The sequence below is a fragment of the Mangifera indica genome, chromosome 17 (genome assembly GCF_011075055.1).
Source record: "Mangifera indica cultivar Alphonso chromosome 17, CATAS_Mindica_2.1, whole genome shotgun sequence".
In the NCBI taxonomy this organism is placed as follows: Eukaryota; Viridiplantae; Streptophyta; class Magnoliopsida; order Sapindales; family Anacardiaceae; genus Mangifera; species Mangifera indica.
Window position 1 is genome coordinate 10899159 of NC_058153.1, and position 20346 is coordinate 10919504.

Sequence of the window (20346 nt, forward strand, 5' to 3'; positions counted from 1 at the left end):
ATTAAACCTGATGGCACTCCAAAACGAGTCAGCCCAATCGAAACCGTTCTCAACTGGCAGTCTCAAAATGCTCTGGCCCAAAACCAAGTCCTATAAGACTTACACCATACGGCCCAATGAATTGAAAAGAAAATAGACTTCTAGACCCATTTGGTGATGAAACCCATTGATGCTCTTCGCCTCAAAATCCAACAAGTCCATACTGACATTATGTCTTGTATTGATCAACAAATTCCTTTCCATTACCAACAACAGGAGATGAATTCTCTTAAAGCCCAATTAGCCCATTTGGAAGCCATGGTCTAACAAGGCCCTCGCATTGTTATTCCTCCTGTTTTCCTTTTCCACCCTTATGATGCACCTTCGCCTAGCCTTTTACCTAAAGAACCATAACAAATTTACACTGATCGTTACCTTCAAGGATTTGCAAATTATAAAAGTCTTTTTGGAGACTCCTCTATTCTCCATCCAAAACCTAAACCTCCTGAACCTCGCCATACTTTTTTCTCATCCAGACATATTCCTACACCTGCTCCTCCCCCTCCCCCTTCTCATGGAAAAGCTATAGTCATATCTGAACCCATTGATACTAGCCATACTGATCCATTACCCTCTCAACAGGCTATCTTTCCTAATCCTATCAGTGATTATCTCATGGCTCATACTCAAAACTCCACCTCCGGATCCTCAGCAACAAGTACTACATCCTCAGTCACAATTTCAGAAACTTCCTCTGTTTTCTCTGATACTCAACCCGTTTTGGCCTATGAATATGGTCAAACTTCACAGCCCTAAGATGAAATTGAGTCTACCATGGAAGAACCTCTACCTTCAGACCAACCTTCTCGGACATCCCAATATGTGCCTAATACTACTTCCAAGTTCCAGACTTTTACATTTGATGATATTCCAGTGTCTCAGTATCGAAATCGTATCCATGAAATGACTGGTTGGCTTAATACTGAGATGTTGAAACCTGGTGCCAATCTTGTACAGGTTTTAACCTCTTTTGCCTCTCACTTTACTGGTGACTTGAAAGAATGGTGGATTGCTCTTGCTTAGTATAGACAGACTCAACTGTTACAAATTCCTGATATTGATCAATTCATGTACAATATTTATATAGAGTTTTTAGGCAGTCTGACCCATATTGCAGACCAGGCCCGTGAAGAATTTTTTAAGCTCAAATGTTATTCCTTCAACCCCAAAGATCTGAAAAAGCATTTCAAGAAAACCCGTGCTCGTTTTTATATTCTCAAAGGTGTTGATGACCCAAACTTGAAACAGACTTACCTCAACCAATTGCCCGAACCTCTTGGCAACGAAACCCTTCGGTTTCTTGAGTTCCAAGGCCGCACCTTGGCCCCACCTTGGCCCAAACCACACTTGGTGATCTCTATCAATTGGTGCTCAACCAATTACAAATGCTCTGCAACAAATCCAAATTTCTTGTCAATGTGGATAAGTTTGGAAAATCATTAGGACGAACCTGTGACCGTCCTGACCTCAAGATCAAATGCTCCTATAGTGATAAAACTTGTGATTGTCATACCACCAAGAAACGACATCATCGAAGATACAATCCCAAGCACAGAAGAAAGACTCAATTCTTTAAGCCTCAAAGATCTAGACGACGTTTCTTTCGTAGAAAGAAATCTTTCAAAAAAAAAACGATCGTTGTTTCATTTGCAAAAAGAAAGGACATTTCTCTAAAGAATGCCCTCTTGCCAAAAAGAAGAAGATGATCCAACAGATCTCTCAAATTACAGATTTAGCCAATCATGATGTGGAATCTCTTTACTCTGAAACAGAATCAGAACACTCAGAACTGGATTTCATTCTTTATGACTCCCAGACTGATGATTCTTCTAACAACTCATCTGAAGAAGAAGAAGTTCCTCCCTCTTATGAGTCATGTTACAAGCTCATCATCCACAACATCAGCAACCTCTGGCTGAACTCAAGCTTTTGTTAAATAAGTATGAGTGCCCCATAAAAATCATCGCCTTGATTGACACATGAGCAGTTTCTTCAATTCTCAAGCCCTCTGTCATCCCTCTCAGTTATTGGCGACCTCATAGACAATACTTTCGTGCTGCAAACAATGAAGTCTTTGCTACTGAGGCTATTAGCAAAACTGTCACAATACAACCCTTTCCTTCCATCAATATCAGCCACAAGTTTCTTGCCTCTGACCTTCCTGGCAAAGATGTAATTATTGGCTTTGACCTCATTCAAAAATTCCTAGACAAACGAGTCCACCTGCGTTCTGATGGGTTACAGCACACTCAATAATTCCTTCCGTGGAGTAAAATTCCAAATTACTTCACTATTACCCTTTTTGAAGCTCTGAAGTAGCAAATCATTTTGGAATCATGTGCAACTTCTCATACAGATTTTCTCACTAAGTGCAATCATCCTCTGTGGAAAAATCCTGAGCACTTTATTACTCTCCCTTTCAAAAAGAATGAAGATATCAACCTCACTAAAGCAAGTCATCATGGACTCAATCTTGACCTGGCTCAACAAGCAGAACAAGAATTAGCCCAACTCAAACAAGAAGGCCTTATTGAGCCTACTCAATCTCCTTGGGCTTGTGCAGCATTCTATGTCAACAAACGTGCAGAACAGATCAGAGAAAAACTAAGGCTTGTTATCAATTATAAGCCTTTCAACAGTTTTCTACAAGATGACAAATTTCCAATACCCAATAAGCAACATTTCTTTGCAAGATTAGCCCAAGCTACAGTCCTCTCCAAATTTGATCTTAAAGCTGGATTTTGGCAACTTGGTATCTCTCCCGAAGACAAGCCCAAAACTGCTCACCTTAATCTTCATTAATGGAGTTCATTATGGAGAGTTTTCCTGAAAATTGATATTCATTGTTAAGCAGAACCATTTAAACATTTTAGTCCTTTTAGGGTATTTTTGTCTCAAAGACAAATTAAATGGTACACATATTACTAAAAATTTTAACAAGTTTATTAGGTACAACTGAAGGAATAGGGGTAGTTTCAATATGAATCATTCAAGTTTGGAGTATTATTGGACTCAAATGAGTTAAATTCAAATTAAAACAAATAGCTTAGTTGCCGATTAGTGTTGGCATTGGAGCTCATCTCATTGCAATTCTTTTTTTCTACTCTGATGATTCTTGTAGTAACCTTATATATGCTCAAGGGTAATTTAGTCATTTTGGTATAATCTGAGTCTTTCAAGAGGTTTTATTATATTTAATTTTCAAAGTCAAAGAAAAAGTCAAATTGTGGGATGTTTGCCCTTATCTCTAGGACACTTGTCCATATGAGCTAACAAATTCAAATTGTGCTCACGTAATTTTTGCAATACGTATCCTAGGGACGCTCATCCCACTAGAAGGGACAATTGTCCCAGGCGTGTTTTCCAGCAACTATAAAACTCCTTTTTTGTGCCTTGATTAGGGTTATGCATATTAACCCAAATTTCCATTTAATCAAAGAGCGTGGCAAGGACTTGAGAGCGTTGGGAGTTGCCGAAGGAGAGGATCACGATCGTAATCTTGCCACGTGAAGACTTGCGCGATGTCGGAGGAGAGGTAGGCTCCCTTCCTTATTCATTAATTAAGTTATAGCATGTTTTGGGTGCGATTTCATAAATTTATGTGTAGTTTTGGTTATTGTTATTGTCGTGATTAGTTGTTGATTAAAACATTGGTATGAATTGATAAGATTATGATAAGTTTGTGTGGGGGGTTATAGGGTAATATTGGTAATTGAAAGTTGGTTTGTAGAATTGGGAACTCTAGTGGAGGGCTAGGATGTTTCTAGTGGTTTGGATTGTTGAGCCGCCATAAAAAACAACAAGGCTTTAAAAATTGTAGAGGCGAGGGATGCTCATCCCTTTAGGAGAGGGATGACTGTCCCATCATGAGTTAGAAGATGACTCGTAGACATGTTATAGGGGTAGGTTGGTAATTTGGGTATGTGTGGATTAGGTCAGAGAAAAACTAACGTCCCTCCTTATACTAGAATGGTTGCCCCTCTTAAATGAAAGGAGCGACCATCCCATAGTGGAGAACAACTATCCCCTAGAGTGGGAAGACATGTCATATTGAAGGCTTGGAAATGATGGCTTTGCTCTTTGTGATGTTAAAAGATGTAAGAGATGTCTAGGACATCCATTCCTATTGAGTTAAAGATAAGAAGCATCTAAGACGTCTATTTCATTGGTGTACAGGTTATAAGAGGTATCTTCTGATCGTCGATAAGGTATAAGAGGCGTTTGGGATATCTTGCTTGAGAATATTGTGAACGATGAGCTATTGATTGCAAGAGGCGAGAGGATGTTCACTTGGCAAGTGTCTAGGACGTTGAATTATATACATAAAGACAGTTGGGTTGTAAAGGGATATTCCAAAAACGCTTAATTAATTATGTGCTTACTGGGTGCCTGGTCACTCAAGTGTTTCTTGTTGATTGTAGGTAGACATGATAGCGGGGCAAGTGAGGAGGCTAGCGGATCAACTCACTGGCAACATGACCACCATAGTAAATGTCTTTTTATTTATTTTAATTCTATTTTGAGGTTATTCCACACATATTATTATGTTTCTTAATGATTTGAGATGTTAGTTGGATGTTTCTTATTTTAATAAAATCATTGAAGTACTTTCATAAAGTTTTTTTTTGGCGAATGCATTTATGAGAATTTTATGACGTACATAACATGTCATCTTAGTAAATTACTCTAAAATGTATGATTTGGAGATGAGGTATTACATTTTTGATATTAGAACATGATTTTGGGACCTTAAAAGTGTTTAATATTTTAGAACTTTGGGTGCATAAGTATGGTGGCCTATGTAATGTTGATCCCTCCTGCGATCTGACTATAATAAGTATTATGTCTGCTTTTATGTTTATAATTATCATGTTGAGCCTTGGAATGGTTTTTGCAGAGAAAAAACAAAAATGAGGACATTCAACCATTAAAATGTTGTTTAAGAGGAGATCTAATTGGGACAAGGCTCTTGAGTCGATCCGTTAAGTGTTCAACACAACACAATCCTATATAAATAAACTCATGTCATGGGCCTTTACTTTTATGTGGGTCGTTCAATACTAAAGACCCATTATTGTGCGGGCCTAGACCTAACATAACCTGTAGGCATGATAAATCATGCAAAAGCTGGTTTAGCCTGACTTGACATAACCCATTGTCGTGTCTAATAGTCTCTATCCTAATTGATAATTTTTCAAATAAATATGTAAAAAAATTTAATAAATATATTCAATATATTTATATCAATAAGTTTTATCTAGTAGAAATTTATTTATAAAATTATCTATAATAATTTGTACCGTTAATATATAACATCTAATATTGTATAACAAAAAAATATTGTATTGAAGTCCAAGATATATTTGTATAATAAAACTATGTGTATAATTATATATATAAATAATAATATATTATTATATAATTGAATGTTATTTTATATTTAATTTTTAATTATCATTTCACATAATAATACGTCATTATTTTTACATAAAAGTTAAACATACAACACTACTATTATTTACATATATAATAATTATAGTTTTATATGGTTAATTATCAGTAGGGACAAACATATACACTGCCCATAAGCCTTATAAACATCCATAAAATGAAGTGCTGCATTTTTTATTTCTGAGTGTTGCCATATACCCACAAAAGTATAAACATACGTTATTTGAATACTTAAATAAATACATTTACAATAACCTACGTGTCTGGTTAAAAGAAACCGTACATAAAAGTTAAAATCGATAAATGAATAACTGAATAAGTAACAAGTTGGAAGCAGATGCCAACTTGAAGAATTGATATTCAGTAACTTAATTGAATGGTCGACCTTGTGAAAAACGGTGAGGTTAACTTATTGATGTTTAAGTTCTGCAACTTGACATTTTCCAAAAGCATCTTTGTCGCTTGCGGTCATCCATGGCTAAACACGACACCAAGATGACTGACTCGACGTTTACGCTACATTATTGTTAAATATGATATTTTCTCACCGTGTCTGTCACTGCAATTGATAGTTCATATCACCAAATCATAATCATATCGTATTAATATTGTATTAATTTGAGTTTTATATAAAAGACTTTAAACTTTGATCTGGTTTAAATTAGAATCATATCAAATTTTTTAAATTTTAACCTAACTCTTTAATGGTCGAATTGATTCGATATAACTCAAATTTTTTAAATTTGAGTTTTGTATATATTACTGTTGATATTGTGTCTTAACATTTTTATAATTTATCTATAATAAATTCTATTAAAAGAACATTTATAAAAAACATTCGAATTGATTCGGTATAAATTTTAACACTACCCAATTTAATTTTAAATTATGTAAAGTTCATCTAAAATAAATTTAGTTAAAAAAAATTAATTTTACCTTTTTTTTTTTCGGTATTGTATCATATCAGATTAGCTGACTGTGTTGAACTTTCCCAAGTCTATCTACCACCTTCCGTGTCTTGAGTGAAATCAGAGCAACGCCATCTTCATAATTTCCCTCTTCTTCGGGGGGCCGGGTTATAAGATGAAGTTTTTCCTTGTCATCTACGTGTTCTATCCACTACAACACTGCATTTGGTTTCTTCCCGACCAAGAAGCTAAGAAGTCAGTACGCGTATCATTTTCCAAGAACTGGAATCATGCTGTTTGCCAACGATGCTAACGTATGATTCATTCTTTGTTCAGAGCCTTTAACCAATAAAACAACACACTTGATGCCAATATAAGACGATTTCTTTACATTTTAATTAGCCTCTCAAGTCATTTTCCCATCTCATATTTAATTAGAGGATTAATTTGATCATACTCTTCTGATTAAATTTCCGTCTCCATGCTAAAGTAAATGTCAGGAAACATATATCACAACACCCTATGATAGTTTGAATGACAAACGGAGAGGTTTTATGAGTTTGGGTTCAAGCGTCTTTTAATAATATATTAAAATCAAACTTTTGACTTATCTATCTTAGTATATAATTGGTTGATATAAGTTTAAAATAGATTTTCAGTATTTGTTAAGTATAGAAAACATACTTTTTTAAAAATAGGTTTCTATCATTAAAGTGTTTTATCAACAAAAAAAGTCTCGTTGTTGTCATTTATTGTTAAAGTTTCTTCCATTAAAAGTATTAATAATGGAAAAGTCTGACATCCATTAGAATACGTCTTAGAAGAAAATAAAATTATAATATTGGTTGGAAGCTTATCAAGAATATTTTGCTATCTTCATTATAATAACCAGTTTATTTTCTTTCACAATGAAGAATATCATCAAGATCAAGAGTTTGAAATTTCATTATACCTTATATGGGTATAAGTCCTTTGGCCTACATAAAATGACCAAAACTTGAGTGAGAATAAGTCTTTTGGCCAATTAAAATCTTTAATTATTTTCTTGACTTATATAATTTAGTTTAAATTTCGCTTGGTTGTAACATCACCATGACATTACTGGCGGAATTGACACGAAAGTAGCCTCAGAAGCCAGGATGAGCGATTATATAAATCCTTGAAAGAACTCCAGAACTCCCCCCTTGATTAGTTCAATTTCTTTCTTCTTTGAAACCACAAACTGCAGCTACTTTTAGTTGTATTTCTTCTTGCAAACCTTAATTTGCATCCACTTGTCTTGTATTTCTTCTTTGAAACAACAATTTACAGATACTTTTACTGCCACTTCTCATGGCAGAAACTGCCGTGAAGTTTGTACTCGATAAGCTTACACCATTCTTCTCAAACGAAGTGCATATGATGAACGGTGGTCGTGAAGAAGTTGTTTACGTGAGAACAGAACTGGAGCGCATGAAGGTGTTCTTGAGAACCGCCGATTGTTTAGAAGAAACTGACGAAGAAGTCAAACTTTGGGTGAAGCAAACCAGAGATGTAGCTCACGATATCGAAGATGTTTTAGACGAGTTTACTCTCCTTCTTACGCACAACCACGGCGATGGTTTCTACGGCTTTCTTCACAAGCTTTCGTGTTGTGTCAAGAACATGAAGGCTCGTTATCGAATAGCGTATGAAATCCAAGGCATCAACTCAAGAATCAAAAGTATTGACGAGGGACACCTCAGTCTCCGTAAAAAATTCCGAGCAGCCGAACAGGCTGGTTCGAGTTTGGCGAATTCATGGAATGACCGTCGTGGGGACGCTCTTCTTTTGGACGAGACTGACTTGGTTGGCATTGATGGGCCGAAAGATAAAGTGGCTGAGTTGCTAGTGGGCGGTAGCTTAGGCCGTCAAGTGGTTTCTCTGGCGGGGATGGGAGGAATGGGAAAGACAACTCTGGCGAAACAAGTCTACGATGATAGACAAGTTAAGAAACACTTCACCATCCGTGCTTGGATCACTGTTTCAAGAAGCTTCAAGATGGAGGAGCTTCTGAAAGATATGCTTAAGCAGCTTTTTCAAGCAATTAGGAAATCGGTTCCGAAGGCTGTGGAGACGATGAGTAGTGATGGGTTGAAGAAAATAATGAAGGATTTTCTTCAGGAAAGGAGGTATTTGATTGTTCTTGATGATGTGTGGCATATGAATGATTGGGATGCGGTGAAATATGCTTTGCCCACCAACAATTGTGGCAGCCGAGTGATGCTCACTACGCGTAAAGTTGATTTAGCCTTCACTTCTCGGTTAGAATCCGAAGGTTGGGTCTATAATTTGCAGCCATTGCCTCTTGAAGAGTCCTGGATTCTTTTTTGCACCAAAACCTTTCATGGAAAAGCTTGTCCTCCACACCTGGAGGAAATTTGTAGGTGTATTTTGAAGAAATGTGAAGGACTTCCTCTTGCAATAGTGGCTATTGGTGGGGTTTTGGCTGCGAAAGACAGGCGGAGGATTGATGAATGGGAAATAGTTTATCGGAGTCTTGGTGCTGAGATTGAAGGCAATGACAAACTCCAGAATTTGAAGAAAGTGCTTTCACTCAGCCTCAGTGATTTGCCATGCCATTTGAAAGCATGTTTTCTTTACTTGAGCATCTTTCCGGAGAATCATTTAATCGAACCAATGAGACTGGTTCGGTTGTGGACGGCGGAAGGATTTGTTGAAGCGAAAGAAGGAAAGACAGTGGAAGAAGTTGCGCAGGGGTACCTCAGCGAGCTCTTGAACAGAAGCCTGATGCAAGTGGCTGGAACAACGAGCGATGGAAGAGTCAAGGCCTGTAGAATCCACGACTTTCTGAGGGAAATCATTAAAACAAAGTCCAGAGAGCACAACATTGCAGCCATAGCTAAACACATGAATCAAAACGCACTATGGCCAGACAAAGTTCGACGATTATCAGTTCACAATACACTGCAAAATGTTCAGCAAAACAGGTTTGTCAACGCTTCTCAATTGCGTTCTCTGTTCATGTTTGGAATAGATGAAAAGCCACGCCTGCACGTACTTTTTCCAAGTGGGTTCAAGCTTCTTGGCGTCCTGGACATGCGAGGCACACCAGTCACAAAATTTCCCATTGAGGTTATAAACTTGTATTATTTGAAGTACCTGAGCTTGAGGGACACCAAGGTGAAAACGATTCCAAGATACATAGGGAAGCTTCAGAACCTGGAGACTTTAGATCTTAAACATGCCTATGTCACTGAATTGCCATCGGAGATACTCAACCTCAAAAAGCTACGTTATCTCATGGTTTACCGATATGAATATGGGACTTATACCCTTTCTGGATATGGCTTCAAAAGTTTAGAGAAGATTGGTGTTCTTCAATCTTTACAGAAACTGTGTTTTATCGAGGCAAACCATGTTGGGACACTACAAGAGCTTGGCAAATTAACTCAACTTAAAAGACTCGGAGTTATAAAGTTGAGACAAGAAGATGGGAAAATGCTGTGTTCGTCTATTGAACATCTGACAAACCTTCGCGCATTAGCGATAGCCTCAACAGAAGAGAGCGAGATTATTGATCTTCAGCACGTTCACCATCCACCTCAGCTCCTTCAAAGAATCTACTTGATAGGACGGTTGGAGAATTTTCCTCATTGGATAACTTATGTTCACAGCTTGGTGAAAGTTTATCTAAGATGGAGTAGATTGAAGGAGGATCCGCTGGTGTTTCTGCAAGATCTTCCAAATCTTGTTCATCTCGATCTGCTTCAAGCATACAATGGAGACATGCTCTGCTTCATTGCTGGTGGATTCAAGAAACTGAAGCAACTAGGTTTGAAAAAGTTTGAAGGGCTGAGATTTGTGGAAATACAAAAGGGGGCAATGCCGTGCATTGAAAAGCTTAGAATTCAGTGGTGTAAGTCGTTGCAGAAGGTGCCACTGGGAATTGAGCATCTGAGCCAGTTGAAAATGCTAGAGTTTTTTGACTTGCCACATAAATTGCTGAAGACGATTCGTCGAGATGAAGGAGGTGAAGATTATTGGAGAGTTGCACACATTCCTAAAGTGAATTCAACCTATTGAAGAGACGGGAGATGGGAAGCTTACGTAAGATTTCATCAAGATGAGCAATTAAAACCAATCAACGTAGAGGGTTTAGTTATGAGTTATAAAATAATGAGAGAAATTAGTTTAGGGTTATAGGAATATTTGAAGTGTCATGTTGTTTGAATTCGTAAAATTTTTAAAATTATTAGTATTAGAGTGATAGGTCTTCTCAGCTTCCTTGAATGTTAGTTTTCAAATGATAAAATTGTTCTAAGAGAGAACTTGTTTAATATATAATAAGTTATTAGACTTTATTATAAAACGAATAAATCTTAAAAGTTACATTAATGTTGTCTGATGAAATCATTATCGGTAAAATATTTCAGATTTATGTTTATTAATCAGTTAAGTTCATTTATAAATCATCATTAAACTATTCAATTATTATATTTTATTAAACTAAAATTATAATTAACATAAGCCAGTACTATTACAAAAAATTTCAACATTCTTTAACTCGGGTAATATTAATTATTTCTATTTTATTTCTAAGGAAAAAAACAATTTTAACTCCTTAGCAACTAACATTTTAACTTTAAAGGTCATTTTTACATAGAAAACAAGATAGTTCAATAATAGTATTACAATTTTCAATTTAATTTATATAATTACTAATAACAATTCATAATTTTACCAATGTTAGTTGCCGATATAATATTGTCCATTATCATAATTAATAATAACTAAATCAACATGAATAAGTAATCTCGGAGTGTGGTATGAATAACAATCAATCAAGTGATCACAGTCTTCTTTATATTTTTTTCTTATCCTTTATATTTTAAAAAAAATGAGAAAAATTCATTTGCTTCTAATCAAACTAGTACTTCCAATTAAGTGTATATATTTTAACTTTACTCAAAATATCACGAAACATACATATACAACTGTCATATTCAAAAAGAAAATTTGTCTTAAAACACATTTTTTAACTATAAACATATAAATGTGCGTTTGTTAACCTACAAATGAGTGTATCTATAGGATCATGATTAAAAAAAATGTTAATTTAATCATAGAAAAACTGCCACTAAGTCAACAAATTATAAAAATCGCACTAACCTTAAATATGAACAAACCCTAAACATTTTCATATTTTTAACAAGACTTTAAAAGCTACAAGTCTTAATCCTCTGGTTAGAGACTTGAATTGTATATATGTATTATACCATAATGTTTCCTTTTTATGAGACTTTTAACTGTAAGATAATTCTTTTTCATATGTCTTGATAAACTAGTAGTCTTATAATTTTTAGTAAAAAACATAACTGTACTATTATCACAGTAGATCATAAGGTGTCTATAAATAGAATCGACAACTAGTAATTTAAAAATGTAATCTTTCAACCACACAATCTAAGATGTCGTCCTATAATAAGTTACAAAATTTAATGTACATGATTGAAGATGCTACTAATAACTACTTAACATATTTCTAATATACAACCCAACTGTCATGGTTTTGATCACCCAAATACTTCCTTACAATTGGTAGCTATAACCATAATTCCACGCATTCCTCTTGTAAGGATTGAATCCTCTCAAGAGAGAAAGAGAAAACACATCTGAAAGTTATAAACACAAATACATGTCAAAAATCATCTGTGAGAGATAACCAAATAAAAAACTCAAAACTGCATTAGCTTACAACAACAATTTAATCATAGGAAAAAGTGAGGTTCCATAAAAATGTGGAGCCCATGAGAAATATCCCAAGAACTCTTTCAAAGAAGCTTCTGCCTCAACACCAAAGACACAAGTGACTGTCTAACAATGTTCATTAATTGGAGATTAAGGCATGTGATGAGGCAGGACTCAAGCATCAAGTTTGTCCAAGGGTGCAACAAGCCCAAGGAGGATTGTCTAGAACACCTACATTAGGAAAGCCATTTTGGTACGAAACTCCTCCTTGCACCTATATGGAGTGCATAATCCTATTTGCTACAACGGTAAGAAAGTATACACCCTTATCGACTGATCTAGAAGGCCACAAGAAAGTCAATCCATGATATCCATTCCCTCCAATGAGAGCTCATTCTCCAAACTTCTCTCTTTTACATTACACAAAATTGCATTGTGATACCTCAACTCTCACCTTCATAAAAACAATGAAAAACACACTGAACCATCTACAATAGAAGACTTTCAAAATTGAGTAATTTACCATCTTACTAACTAGTGAAGATATTCCTCGCTCCAATTGACCAACAGAAGACCAAGCTCTAAGAAAATCAGCAAAGATAAGTACAAAAACTAGTGTTTAAAGCATGAAAGCATAGAGTTATCCTTTCTTCTTTATAGATAAGTCTAAGAGACCAATAGGAATCAATCTTAGCTATTTAAGGTAATCCCTCGATAGGTTTCAACCGTCTTGTAATATAAATTAGCAATTCATATCCAATTACCTTTTATGGGAAAATGGATCAACAAGATTGATACATGGATCGAAATTTACAGAGTTATAATTATATAGCTAAGACATCCCTATCAGTAAGATTTTGTAATCTCTTACGTAGCATGGTTAACAAAAGAAGTTCTTGAAATCCTTCATATACTTCAAGAACTAGGTGAAAGTGTTTATAGCGACATAAAACATGCATGTATAGTGGAAATTATAATTTAAAAATCAAATAAATAATTCACATTACATTAGGCCACAAACACTTCTAGGATCATGTTTAAATAGGAATTGAAGCACAATATGCTTTTCATACAAACACATAGGGTGTTTGAGAAATAAAGGCAGAAAAAGGGGTCGAGCTGGGCCTTGGATCCGGGTCTCTTCTCCTTAGCATGGCCTATCACTGTAGTGGGTCATGTAAAGGTCACGACCTAAACTTCAGGCCTATGAGTCGGCCCAGCATGGCCCGCAAATGTATAAGGGAATTTTAAAAAATTTAAATTGATTCTGTAGGTGCAAAACGACATCTACCTATAGAACTTGTTGGTTTTCAAATTTTTTAAATTTTATTTATATTTTTTGTGTAAGCCCCCCTTCTTTACTCTCTAAATCACATCCAAAACCTAATTCCTCAATCTCTCTCTACATTTTCGTCATTCAATTTCAATCTCAAAGTCTATTAAATCTTAACCAAGTTTTAATTCTATCTAGCAACTAAATTTCCATTTGTTTAAAAATTTTGTATTTTTCAATTATTTTTTGTTTTCAGTATTTATATTAATAAAATAGTTTTTTTAAATAATTATTAAATTTTACTAATTTATATTTCTTTTCAAATTAATAAAATCGAGAGTCGTAAATGATAGGTCAATCCTCCAAATCACATTTTAGATATATTTTCAAATGATATAAAAGCATTTTCCATTATTTATTATCATATTCTAATTAAAGGAAACTGCTCATTTTATCAGTGACGTTATATTGGGATTTACTTTCTCTAACTATGTCTTCCTAGCTTACCCAACACTTGAGATTCAAGACAGTTGTTGTTCATACGCTCCGCCATTAAGAAGAATAAAAAAACTCATGTGCATGGCCTTTAGACAGTATTACTTGCTTTTTTGTTTTACCTGTTACTTCCACCATTTTTTCGATGTTTAATTACTTAGTTTCTATTTTGTTTTCCAATTTTGTTACCAGTTTTTTTATTATCAAAATATTGTAACAATTTAGAAATTTTGGTAACGGAAAAACTTAATATGTTCTAATTAGAAAAAGGGTGCAAACGATTGAGACGACTTTGTTTTTGTAGACTCAAATGACAAGGAACGGATTTAGTGTAAACACTGTTTGAGAGATGCCATAAGAATAAGTAAGAGTTTTTATTTGTTTTATAAGGTCTCTCTTACAATATTTACATTACACTAATTCACGGTTAATTGAGTCTATAAAAGTGAAGTCATCTCAATCATTTAAACACATTTTTGGTTTAGAATATGTTTCAATTTTTTTATTTCCAAAGTATGTTAAAGAAAAATAATAATTAACAAAATTGGAAAAAAAATGGAAATTAAGTTACTAGACATCAAAGAAATGTAAAAATAGTAGATAAAGCAAAAATATGAGAGGTCACACTATATGACGACCATGTACATGAGTTACTCCATTCTTGTTCTTTGCGGAGCATGTGAACAACAATTATCCCAGCTCAAATGTTGGGTAAGCCAATAAAACATAGTTAGAGAAAGCAAGTCCCAATGCAATGTCACCAATAAAATAAAGAGTTTTCTTTAATTGACATACGACAATAAATAATGAAAATGATTTTGCATCATTTGAAAATATATACAAAATGTGATTTGGAGAAGCGACTTGTCATTTACAATCCTTGATTGTAAAGGAAATATAAATTAGTAAACTTTAATAATTATTTTATTAATATAAAGTGTTTGAATATAGAAAAATAATATTTATGAATCCCTCTACAAGGCTAGTACAAGAAAATGAGCATAAATGTATCTCTCAAGAATTTTGAATTATGAGCTTATGTGAGAAATTAGAGAAAAAATGAGTTTAAGATTTTTATATTATATTCTCTAACCTATTCTCCATCAAAAAGTCTTGAATTTATAGTCTTTAATGGTTTGAATAGCTCATATGATCGTTGGTTAGGAGAATAGATCTATAGGGTATCGAAACCAATAATTTCTACAAAAAAAAATATGTGAGACACATAGGTGTGTGTTCTTCAATTTTATCCTTTTTGCGCTTGGTCAATCTTCATTCAAAGCTCCCAATGATCGAATTTTTGATTGCGCCATTTCAAGGACAGACGTCTTACCTTGTGCCTTCAAAATTCCAAAATGTTTTTGATATGAAAGAAAGGGAAAAGGGCAGACAGAGTGATGAGCATCCTTGATACACGGGCATGTGTTTTAAGGCACATGGGTTTGAGTTTGTTTGACCATGTTCACTTTCGCCCAAAGCTGCACGGGTAGGATATAGGACCATTATTCCTTGTGTGTTGGCTTGATACACAAGCGTGTGGTTTAAGGCACACGGGTATGTATGTTGACTTTTGCCTAAAGCTGCACGAAAAGGATACACAACCATTTTTTCTTGTATGTTGACTTTATACACAAGCATGTAGTCATGATGCATGGGCGCGTATGTCTTCTTTCTGCATTTTTCAATTTGTGTCCACTTGATAATGTTTTTCACACATTTCTTGGACAATGTTAGATATTCAAACTTATGTTTTTAACATCATCAAAACATCTAACGGTTCAACAATCTTTCCGTTTTTTATTGATGATAAAAACCAAGTTTGAATAAAAATATGCAATTAAAAAAAAACTCTCTCTAACATTATCACAAATTTGCACATTTTGCTCATGCTTGAAAAATGCAATATTCAAACCATTTCTCCCCTTTTTTGGCATTAATCAAATGGTAATAATAAGTTTAAACTTAAGATTCATGTGAATTTAAATTTTAAGAAAATCATTTGCAATTAATCAATTTCATTTACTTTTTTCATTAACTATTTAGAAAAACCAATTCATAAAACCATTCCATTAACCATTTCATTTCATAAACCATTTAAAAAACACTTTTCAAAACCCAAACTCATTTCTAACTTAATAATAGTTCAACAAGCACCCTTCCCTATTCGTTAATTTAGTTATAGCATGTTTTGGACATGATTTCATAATTTTATGTGTAGTTTAGGTTGTTATTATGGCCTTGATTAGTTGTTGATTAACGCATTGGTATAAATTGATAAGATTATGATACGTGTGTGTGGCATACTTTAGGTGATTATATGATTTTGCAAGATTATAGGTTAATGTTAGTAATTGAAAGTTGGTTTATAGAATTGGGAACATTAATGGAGGGCTAAGACATTTTTGGTGGTTCAAATTGTTGAGCCATTGTCAGAAATGACAAGGCTTTAAAAGATGCAAAGGCGAGGGACACCTGTCCCCTTAGGAGAGGGATGACCATCCCATCGTGAGGTAAAGGACAACTCACACACATGTACATAGGTAGTTTGGTAATTCAGGTATGTGTGGATTAGGTTAGAGGAGAATTGTCATCCATTCTTATATTAGAATAGTTGTCCCTTTTAAATGAAAGGAACATCTGTCCTATAATGGAGAATGGTCATCCCCCAGAGTGGGAAGACATGTTGTACTGAGGGCCTGGAAATGATGGTTTTGTCCTCCATGCAATGTTAAGAGATGTAAGAAACGTCTAAGATGTCTATTCCTATTGAGTTAAAGTTAAGAGGCATCCAAGAGGTCTGTTTCATCGGTGTATGGGTTATAAGAGGCATCCAAGACGTCCATCCCGATCTTCGCTAAGGTGTAAGAGACGCCTAGGATGTCATACTCAAGAACATTATGAGTAATGAGTTGTTGATTGTAAGAGGTGTTTGGGATGTCCACTTGGCAAGTGTTTGGGACGTTGAATTATATACATAGAGACAACTAGGTTGTCAAGGGATATTTAAAAAATGTTCAATTAATTATGTACTTACTAGGTGTCTGGTCACTCATGCATTTCTTGTTGATTGCAGGTAGATGTGATAGTGGGGCAGGTGGGAAGGCTAGCAGATCAGCTCATTGACAACACGACCACCATAGTAAATGTCTTTTTTATTTATTTTAATTCTATTTTAGCATTGTTCCATGCACATTATTATGTTTCTAGCAATTTGAGGTGTTAGTTAGATATTTGACATTATATGACACCTTTGGCAAAGTTTCTTATTTTAATAAAATCATTGAGGTATTTTTATAAGGTTTTTTTTTTTTTTTGGTTGTAAATGCATTTATGAGAATTTTATGGCATATATGACACGTCATCCTAATAAATTACTTTTAAGGGTATGATCTAGATATGGGGTGTTACAATTTTTGTATCAGAGCATGATTTTGGGATCCTAAAGGTGTTTAGTATTTTAAAACTTTGGGTGCAAAAGTATGGTGGCCTATGCAACGTTGATCCCTCTTGTGACTATCATGCTTTTATGTTTGTAATTATCATGCTAAACCTTGGAATGGTTTTTGCAAAGAGAAAAGAAAAATGAGGAGATTCAGCTGTTAAAATGTTGCTCCATAGAAGATCCAACCGTAACGAGGCCCTCGGGTCAGTCCATTAAGCATCCAACACAACACAACCCTATATATATAAGGTTGTGTCATGAGCCTTTACTTTTATATGGGTCATCCAACACTAAAGACCCACTATTGTGTGGGCCTAGGCCCAACATAACCTACAGACATGATAGATCATACAAAAGCTAGTTCAACCTAACTCCACATGACCCACTGGCGTGTCTAATAGTCTCTATCATAATTGATAATTTTTCAAATAAATATGTGAAAAGATTTAATAAATATATTCAATATATTTATATCAATAAGTTTTATTTAGTATAAATGTATTTATAAAATTCTTTATAATAATTCTGATTGATACATAACAGCAGATAAATATTGTATTAAAGTCCAAGATGTATTTATACAATAAAATTATATACATAATTTTATATATAAATAATAATGTATTACTATATGCTTAACTATTGTTTTATTTTTAATTTTTAACTATCCTATTACATAATGAAACGTCATTATTTATGCCTATAACACTATAATTATTTATATATATAATAATTATAGTTTTATATAGTTAATTATCAATAAGGACGAACATATACACTGCCCATAAGCCTTATAAAAATCCATAAAATGAAGTGTTGCATTTTTTATTTGTGATTTTTGCCATATACTTACATGTATAATAATATATTATTTGAATACCTAAATAAATACATTTATAAGAACCTCGGTGCCTAGTTGAAAGAAACCGTACATAAAAGTTAAAATAAATAAATGAGTAACAAGTTGGAAGCAGATGTCAACTTGAAGAATTGATATCCAGTAACTTAAGTGAATGGTCGACCTTGTGAAAAACGGTGAAGTTTTACAGAAACTCACCTAAGATTGGTGTTCTTCAATCTTTACAGAAACTCAGTTTTATCGAGGCAAACCATGTTGGGACACTACAAGAGCTTGGCAAATTAACTCAACTTAAAAGACTCGGAATTATAAAGTTGAGAAAACAAGACGGGAAAATGTTGTTTTCGTCTATTGAACATCTGACAAACCTTCGCGCATTATCGATAACTTCAACAGAAGAGAGCGAGATTATTGATCTTCAGCACCTTCACCATCAACCTCAGCTCCTTCAAAGAATCTACTTAGCAGGACGGTTGGAGAGTTTACCTCATTGGATAACTTATGTCAATAACTTGGTGAAAGTTAAACTAAGATGGAGTAGATTGAAGGAGGATCCGCTGGTGTTTCTGCAAGATCTTCCAAATCTTGTTCATCTCGAACTGGTTCAGGTATACGATGGAGACATGCTCTGCTTCATGGCTGGTGGGTTCAAGAAGCTGAAGCAACTAGGTTTGTACAAGTTTGAAGGGCTGAGATTTGTGGAAATACAAAAGGGAGCAATGTCGTGCATTGAAAAGCTTAGAATTCTGGGGTGTAAGTCGTTGCAGAAGGTGCCGCTGGGAATTGAGCATCTGAACCAGTTGAAAATGCTAGAGTTTTTTTGACTTGCCACATAAATTGCTGAAGACGATTCGCCGAGATGAAGGATGTGAAGATTACAGGAGAGTTGCACACATTCCTAAAGTGAATTCAACCAACCGGAGAGACGGGGGATGGGAAGTTTAGGTAAGATTTAATTTAGATGAACAACAAAACCTATCAATCTAGAGGGTCCTGTTATGAACTATAAAATATTGAGTGAAATTAGTGTAGGGTTATAAGAATACTGGAAGCGTGTGTTTGATTTAAATAATATTTTATTATTAAAATTAAAAAATTATCTTGTATATAAATTATATAAAAAATTAATAAGGATAAAATATTATTATATTTAATAAAATTTGATGAATTTTCGTATATATAAATAATCATTGTATTTGGTTATATGTAATAAAATAATGTTAGTATATTATTTTACTTAAATGTCTTTTGGTATAATTATTTTAAAATATTTTTTATGTTATGTATTCTATTAATTGAAAATAAGGTTATTTCTGTTCAAAAAAATAAATAAATAAATAAGAATATAATTATAATAAAATGAAGATTATTTGATAATTTTTTAATACCTAAGATAGAAATGGTAATAAGATTACCACTTGTTTACTTGCTATATCACTAATGATAATAAATTATTATCAAAATCTTTTATTACTTATAAACCAAATAAAGTAATGTAAGTAATAAAAGATATATTACTGAATCCTTTCAAATAAAGTAATCTTTTATTACTTATAAAATAATGTAAATAATAAAATATTAATGTTATCTGATGAGATCATTATCGGTAAAGTATTTAAGATTTATGCTTATTAATCACTTAAGTTTTTTTATAAATTGTTATTTAACTATTCAATTACTATGTTATTAAACTAAAACTATAATTAACATAATTCTTTAACTTGGATAATATTAATTATGTTTATTTTGTTTTTAAGGAAAAAACAATTTTAACTCATGAGCAACTAACATTTTAACTTTAAAGGTCATTTTTATATAGAAAACAATATAGTTCAATAATAATACTACAATTTTCAATCTAATTAATATGATTATTAATAACGAATCATGAAATTACTAATGTTAGCTACCAATATAATATTGTCCATTATCATGATTAATAATAACTAAATCAACACGAATAAGCGATCTTAGACTATTGTATGAATAACAATCAATCAAGTGATCTCAATCTTCTTTATTATTTCTCTTAACCTCTATATTTCAAAAGAAATGGGAAAAATTCATTCGCTTCTAATCAAACTAGTATTTCCAATTAAGTGTATATATTTTAACTTTACTCAAAATATCACGAAACATACACATATAA

General features: G+C 33.6%; 1 protein-coding gene across 1 annotated transcript; it reads left to right on the forward strand.

The window, feature by feature from the left end:
- Nucleotides 1-7451: 7451 nt before the first annotated feature.
- LOC123200365 (disease resistance protein RPM1-like) lies at nt 7452-10719 on the forward strand. Its single transcript, XM_044615536.1, has one exon. The coding sequence runs from the start codon at nt 7731-7733 to the stop codon at nt 10461-10463; it is 2733 nt and encodes a 910-aa protein (XP_044471471.1). The 5' UTR covers nt 7452-7730; the 3' UTR covers nt 10464-10719.
- Nucleotides 10720-20346: the final 9627 nt, after the last annotated feature.